Source organism: Fukomys damarensis, unplaced genomic scaffold (assembly GCF_012274545.1).
Source record: "Fukomys damarensis isolate Sample0158 unplaced genomic scaffold, DMR_v1.0_HiC HiC_scaffold_11, whole genome shotgun sequence".
Lineage (NCBI taxonomy): Eukaryota > Metazoa > Chordata > Mammalia > Rodentia > Bathyergidae > Fukomys > Fukomys damarensis.
The window spans coordinates 15,542,991-15,551,130 of record NW_022900923.1 but is presented as its reverse complement, the minus strand read 5'-3'; the positions used below and the strand labels follow the sequence as shown (position 1 = coordinate 15,551,130).

Genomic DNA, 8,140 nt, shown 5'->3' with positions numbered 1-8,140 from the left:
CCAAGGAAAAACACAGCTTTTAAAAGTACTACAGGGCTGGGGATTTAGCTCAGTGGTGCCGCCGCCTGCCTCGCAAGCACAAGGTCCCGAATTCAATCCCCAGTGCCAAGTAAAGTACTGTGCATTGTAGGTCTTCAGTTTCTCGCAGGCCAGGAGTCCAATAGTCTGGGCAGGAAGCTTAGGACTCTATGGCCTCAGCAATTACACAATCTTCACAGTCTTGAGCATATCTGATAGGACGTATGTGTCATCCCAGCCCCTCCCAGGCTTCCTCAGGGTCTGCTCCAAGGCCTGGGCCATTTCCAGGAGCTCTGGCATGGCAAGCTTCTGCTCAGGACGCAGCTGACAGAACAGTATCTCGTTCACTTCTCCTTCAATTCGCCTGACATACAGGAGAGGAAACACCGCCTTGAGTCCAGCCAGCACTGAGTCCTTGAGCCCTAAGTCTCGGCACACAAGGTTCAGGATAAAGACACCTACAGGGTGGGGAAGAAAGAGTGGACTGACCACAGTTCAGGAGACATATTGGAGAAAAGGATCAGCTCCCAGGAGAAGGCCAATTTCTGACCCAGAAAGGCCAGTGGACTAGGAAAACACAACTACAGCAACAGTGAGTTCGTGGAGACCACACAGTGTAAAGGTACAAAGAGAAAAGTATGTGAAACATGTGAACCAGAAGAAAACTTCAGGTTTACTTCTGTGCAAACACATTACCATTTTGTATGCCTTCCCTTCCCAAAGAACGGTTTTGAGAAAGAAATAATATCACCAAGAAAGAAAATTCTACTTATTCCATAAGGATGTTTCATTTTTGACATACAGGTCATGGAGTATCTTTTAACCAATGAGAAGGCCAAAATTACCTTGTCATCCTGCAAATGAGTTTCTAAATCAACCCAGCCCACTACAGAACCTTAGAGCAAAGCAAAGCATTTAGTTGGCCATGAACATAGAGATCAAGAGGTCCACCTTTCAAGCCCGGCATGGTGGCGCGCGTCTGTAATCCCAGCACTCGGGAGGCTGAGGCAGGAGGATTGCTGTGAGTTCGAGACCAGCCTGGGCTACACAGTGAGTTCCAGGTCAGTCTCAACTACATAGTGAGACCTTGTCTCAACAAAAAAACCAAAGCGGTCCACCTTTCAAGTGACAAAGACCTCCTGGGCTGGAGTTCCAAATGTTATCAAGTGTCACCCTGGCAAGTCACTTGATCAGTTTCCTCATCTGAAAATGGGCTGCTATGAAGATTAAGTAACACATGGTCCAGGCCAGGACACACAGGGAACATTCAAGTGGTAGCCACTGTTACCAAGCTAGTGGGAATGTAAACTGCTGCAACCATTTTGTGAAACTGTGTGGCAGGATCTACAAAAGCTGAACATCCGCGTGGCCTGTGATGCAGCAGTTACAGCCCTGTGTATACAACACACGCCTGAAACCTGCAAACGTATTTCACCCAATGTCCTGTATTAGAATGGCAATGGCAGCACTATTTCCAATACCCACAAAGAGGAAACAACCCCAAAATCAGTAGTGACAATGGATATGTTAACAGTGGTTTACTAACACGATATGAATGGCAATAAAAATGAACGATGGAAATCCTGCGTTGTGGCTCAATCTCACAGCACGTTGCACAAAAACGCTTGAAGAGTATATGACATATGATTCTATCTATGTAAAGGACAAAAACAAGCAGAACTGGGCCAGGGATTTAGCTCAGTGCTCCTGCCATATGCCTCACAAGCGCAAGGACCCAAGTTCAATCCCCAGTACCGAAAAAGAAAAAGAAAAAGAAAAAGAAAAAGAAAAAGAAAAAGAAAAAGAAAAAGAAAAAGAAAAACAAGAAAAGGAAAAGACAAGCAAAACTAAGCTGTGGCAACAGAGCTAGAGTAGTGACTGATTGTGGGAGGAAAATGAGCTACAGAAAAAGGCTTAAACTTCTGGAATGCTGCACAGATGTATTCAATTTGGTGTTTGGTCCTGCTACATAGATGTACTCAATTTGGGAGAACTGATCAAGTTATACATACTTACTTATATATTTTATTAAAGATAATATTTTTTAAAGGCTGCTTCCGTCCTCCCTCTCCAACCCTCAGTTATCCATACCTTCATGAGTCAGGATGCTTTTGACCTTCTGCAGGAAAGGCTGGTCCACAAAGGCTGGGGGCGGACAACTCATTCCCAGCGTTGGGTCCTTACTGTCTACATCAAACATTATGACATCGTAGTGAGTTCTTGCTACGAAAGAAAACAAATGAGTCTTTGTCTTTGCTGAACAGAGTAACTCATCACCTCCCTACACCAGGCCCGCTCTGAGACCTGCAGCAGACAAGGGTGACAAAATCACAAGAATAACGAATGGAGTATAGTTTGTCTGTTAAGGTCGCAGTCCAGGGGAGTCCCTGTCATCAGTTTAAACTGTCCCACCGGAAGGATGAGGCCTTCCCCATTCTAAAGTAACATCCAAAGGTACAGATTAATGGAGAATAGTACATGCTCCACGTGTACTTGTTAACCCTGCAGAGCATCAGGATCACCTTGGAAAGTTTCTAAGCACTTCAGAATATGTGGGCTCTACTACTGACCAACTACATCAAAAACCCTGGCATAGGTAACAGGGTTCAGACAGGAGGGAGATGGAAGTCTGACATTTTTCTTCAGCTTTCCAAGTAATTCAAGGCACAAGCCAGGCACACACCTGTGATCCCAGCATTTAAGAGGCTGAGGCAGGAGGTTCAAGGACAGCCTGAACTACATAATGAGATCCTGTCTCAAAATTAATTAATTAATTAATTTAAAAGTACAGAGTCGAAAATCACTGATGCAGACAAAGCAGCTGACTGGGCCTTTAAGGGCCGACCCAGCATATAATAACTTAACTCTGGAAATAGCACATGTTCCCTCACAGGTGAAAATGTCCTGAAACCTGAGTCAATATATCTCTACTACTGGAAAAAGGGCTGGCTCAAGAAAGAAAAGACACTGTTACATGAGTAGATGTCGACCTGAATCTGCTCCTTCCTATAATGTTAAGTTTTTACAAGGGAGAAGGCTGGAATGCTACTCATGTTTCTAGAAAATTCTAAGGGTGTGCTAATGATGATTCAGCAATCAGTACTTCTTCAGGAATACTGCATGCCTGTTACTGTTCACAGCACAGATATAACTAAGGGTTTGTGTGTGTGTGTGTGTGTGTGTGTGTGTATTTGTCAATCCCTCTGGAGATCAGACATGCTAGGCAAGTGTTCTCTACCACTGACTATGCCACTATCCCTGATTTTGGTCACTTAATAAGAAAACGTGCCAGCTCACGAAAGTCCAAGGGAAAAGATGGCCCATACTTTTAGCCTTGAGCCTTCTAGTAATCTGAAAGTTCTGGTAGGGCCAGGGATTTAGCTCAGCGGTTCAGTGGCCTGCCTTGCAAGCACAAGGACCCGAGTTCAATCCCTGGTACCAAAAAAAAAAAAAAAGAAAGAAAGAAAGTTCTGGTAGTTAGAGAAGATGGCTAGGACCATCTAAAACTAACCTATAGATAATAACAGCAGCAGCACCATTACCATTATGCTTGGCGCAGAAGGTAGATGCCTCTGATGTGTTAGCTATCTTGGGCCTAGACCCACCAGCTGCTCTTATTGAGGAAATCTGAAAAACTGATACGGTTAAGCTCAGTCTGCAATTAAAATGAAGGCCACTATTTGTCCATCCCAGTCCCAAAACATACCCTCCAGACTTCCTGGTATGCTACACAACTCCTGGAAGACATTCTAATTCAGGAAAAAACATAGAGTGGCACAGACCAGTGCTCCAAAGCAGAATGGAACCAACCTGATTTCTTCCTCAGGGCCCAAAGTCACTGGGAGCCTGTGCATCTATATACAAAGTTGCAAAAAAAGCAGAGGAGCTCATCTCTAGCATTTTGCAGAAAATTAATGTACCTTTTGTTCTCAGTCTGTGGTACAAAGTATTACAGCAAAATGTTACTGTGATTCTAGTAGCAGGAAGGCTATCAAAATCCCACTAAGTAACATCTGCATCAGGGTTTCTGACACTGAGACAGATAATTCTTTGTCGTCAGTGGCCGTCCTGTGCATGAGAGGATGCTTAGCAGCACCTTTGGCCTCTATTCAGTGGATGCCACTGGCATGCCTCCCCCACACGATTTTGTGACAACCAAAAATATGTTTGCAGACAAATGCCCCTAGGTTAACAATGTCTGATCTACATGCATGTTGTTTTACTATATTTCTGACCTCACATCCAGCCAAGGTATTTTTACAAGAAACATCTCCCAACACACACACACACACACACACACACACACACACACACACACCCCGTTTTTTCCCTCTTCTACACCTAGCTACATCGACTTCCTTGGAATGGTGAAGTGGTAGGTCTGTTTTATTTGTTGCTACACCCTTAGCACAGTGCTAAGGATAGAGCTGACACCCTACATGTATGAATAAACATGCAAACAAAATGAACAGAGCCTGGAATGATGCTGATGCCTCCTGATAGAAATGAACTCTAGAGGCTCCTGAGGGCCTGACAACCTTAGGACAATCTCCCCAACACCCCCCAGATGCAACCACAGCAGTACCTTCTCTTCCTGCCAAGCTGCTAATATAGTCCAGGCCATCTGCAATGTGGACTTTCATCCGGTCACTCTGCGAGAAGCCAAACCACTGAGTGGCCACTTCCAACATGGAGGGGTCAATCTCCACAGCATCAATGCGGGACTTGGGGAAATGATCGTGGATGAAGAGAGGGAGACTGCCCCCACCCAGGCCCACTACCAACAATGCCAGTGGGGTCTCTGTAATAAAAGAAAAAAGCATCATTTTGCCTGCTGACTGTAAAGATTTACACCAGCCTCTGGGCAGACAAAAGAAGAAGTTAGACTGTTGACTCTGTTCAAGGATGCAAGACTGAAGGACCTGGTCTCCTTTGTCCCATTCCAAGAATATAGGAGTTCACTGAAATCTTAAAATTCAACTTTGGCTTCATGCTGACTTGATCCAGAAGATAAATCAACGTTCTGTTACTCTGGCATATAAAGATCTCAAAGCAGGTGATGAAGTATCAAAAGTCCCATAAGAGTTACTAGATAAACATCCCAACCCAAGAAATGGAGCAGCAATGGCCAAACAATTTTATTCATGATGACAAGGCAGTACACGTGTGATGGCCCTCACTTGGCTCTTGACTCAAAAGGCCATAACTACCTTCTAAGACAGACCTACCACGCAAGGGGAGCCCATCTAAGAGCATAAACCATAGGAAAACAAGGCCCCAGCCCTGAGCAGAGAAACCATAGTAACTACAGGGAGACTAAAGGAAGACAAGAAACAAAAGAATCACTATAAGGAGGCAGACTCAATAAATTTAAGAACTGCAACATGGAGATGTTAACACCAAGAAAGACTGAAACTACAAGATGCTCCAATGAGGCATACTTGGGGATATCAGCTGAAGACAGTCGTAGGTGTAAAAAGAAATCTGAACATATTTGCTAAAGTGGTCAGTGCCAAGCCCGTTATTACTGAGAGGCCAATCAGTGCACTAAATATATTAAAGATTCTTTACATAGAAATTCAAGGATTATATCTCATGCTCAAATAAAACACTACTGAAAAAAGGCTGGGGATTTAGCTCAGTGGCACTGTGCCTGCCTCACAAGTCCAAGGTCCTGAGTTTGATCCCTGGTACTCAAGAATCAACCAAACAAACAAAAAAACAAAAAGCAAAAAACACTATTGAAAAGCCACACATTATCCAAAGGCAAAGAAATATGAAATTTAAGTGAACCATCTAGTTAACACGCGTATAAATATATACATATGTATGTAATCATCAAGCTGAACAATTTAAAACCTGGGTCCTTTACATATCTCACTGAATAATACTGTATCTTAATTTTAAAAAGAAATGAACAGAAGAAAAAAAATTTAATCACCAACACTTGTAATCATTTCAAGATTTCACATTGAGGGCTGGGGATTTAGCTCAGTGGTTCCGCTGCCTGCCTTACAAGCGCAAGGTCCTGAGTTTGATCACCAGAACCAAAAAAAAAAAAAGATTACACGTTGAGGTAAAAGTTACATGAATGAACTGGCAATGGTAGTGCAGGAAGGCTGAAGCAGGAGAATCACAAGTTTGAGGCCACCCTGGGCAACTTAGTGACTCAGACCCTGTCACAAAATAAAAATGAAAAAGGGCTGGGGATGTAGTTCAGTGCAAAGTCCCTAGGTTCAACGCCTGGCACCACTTAAAAAAAAAATTATGTTGATGCTCGTTTAACTTAGAAGATAGCTGGAATAAAGAAAGTATATATGTGCATTTGTGAGTTTATAGTCATTATTCTCAAACTACAAAGCAACTCATCTACGTCCATAATCTTACACACTGTCTACTGTGAAGGCAGTCGCGCACCGAAGCAGCTCCGGGTTTCTCAGCAGGGCAAGGCCGGCAATCATGGCTTTATGGTGTTCACAGCATAGGTAACTAATATCAATGGACTGTCCTGGGGCTGGAGGGAGGTCCTCAGAAGTCTCAACAGACCCCCGCTTCTTCTTGTCCTTTTTCCGTTTCTTCTGGGCTAAATGAGAGATTCAGACTAATGAAGTCCTATACTTCTTACGATAATTCTTGCAAAGCAAGGGTTACCAGCAGCCATGACTTGGCCAGACTTGAGAACCAGGTGTTAAATATATAAGAATATTACAAACTGGTTGACATCATATTCACAGCCCAAAATTGACCATGGAGGGAATATTTCTATCACAGAAGTTAGCAAACTACAAATCAGAGCGTCCCCTCTCCCTGAGAAGGTTATTTTAACATTCAACGTACACCACTGGATTCCAAAGAGTTGGGAAAGGAAAGTGGCAAAAGCGCACTCAAAAATCTAGGAAAACTCAGCCAGGTGCAGCGGCACACACCTGGAATCCCAGCTACTTGGGAGAATCACAAATTTGAGGCTGGCCCAGGCAACTTAGCAAGACCCTGTCTCAAAGTTAAAAATCAAAAGCACTGGGAATGTAGCTCAGTGGGAGAACACTGCTGGATTCAATCTTCAGTACCATTAAAAATCAAAACAAAAACACCTTGGAAAACTCAATGAGTAGGAGCAAAGTTTACTCATAAATTCTTTTACAGAAGATGTAGTTACTAAGTCCCTTTTCTATGCCAATTATTGAACCAGGAATTTTTGTTTGTTTGTTTGTTTGTTTGTTTTGGTACCAGGGAACGAACTCGAGATCTTGCGTTTGCGAGGCAGGTGGTGGAACCACTGACCTAAGTCCCCAGCCCTGAACCAGGACTTTTGATCTTTGTGTTCTTCTAACAATTTTATCTTTCCCATTCTTGGCACGCGGCAGAACTGAGTACCTGAATAGGTAAGTCAACAGACCCAGGATCAGTCAGTGGCACAGACAGCCAGGGAACTGCCTGTCACCAACACCTGTCATCTTCCCACCATGCTAAGCGGACAATACTACATAGCATCTGGAAAAGGAAACGGAGGAAGGGTGGAGATCCCATAGAAGGCCAGCTCTACTTCCCCTCAACTGCTCCCTCACCATCATACTGAACAGATAGATGGTCCTGTTCTTGTCAGAACCACCGGCTTTTTACAGAAGCATCCGGTACTGATTTGTAGCTACAGAACACTTTCCTGCTCTCCTGCTGCTCACCCACACTACCACAATGGAGACCCCAAGCCAAGAGCCCAGGCCATGACCACCCAGGTCCCACCATGCCTGTGACACCTCACCTCTGTGAGGCACATCCTTCAGCAACCTGGCCTCCGACTGCACCACATTCCTGTTGCTGAGAAAGATCAGCCGCCGAAAGTATCGCCTGTTGTCCCCTTGCACATCCTCGATGACATAGTCGCCACTCAAGGGGCTGCAGTCTTGGTGCTGAACAGTCCGGACTCCAATGTCCCCACCCACAGACAGAAAGGGCACCTGAAGGTAAAGCCAGAGGCATGGTCAAAACACCCACTGAATTACAAGATGTGAGAAGTTACAATCCTTCCCTCTGTGTACACCCACTGAATTACAAGATGTGAGAAGTTACAATCCTTCCCTCTGTGTACACCCACTGAATTACAAGATGTGAGAAGTTATAATCC

The 8,140-nt window shown here is 44.1% G+C and overlaps 1 protein-coding gene across 1 annotated transcript in view; it reads right to left on the bottom strand.

Annotated features, from left to right (window-relative positions):
• Nucleotides 1-6: 6 nt before the first annotated feature.
• The window catches only part of Eef1aknmt (eEF1A lysine and N-terminal methyltransferase), a 23,833-nt gene continuing 15,699 nt past the window's right edge, over nucleotides 7-8,140 (bottom strand). The window contains exons 7-8 of the mRNA XM_010644995.3: nucleotides 2,110-2,241; nucleotides 7-476 (exon numbers count right to left, since the gene is read on the bottom strand). Of these exons, the coding sequence (XP_010643297.1) occupies nucleotides 202-476; nucleotides 2,110-2,241 (407 nt within the window). The 3' untranslated portion in view covers nucleotides 7-201. The remainder of the gene's footprint in view (nucleotides 477-2,109; nucleotides 2,242-8,140) is intronic.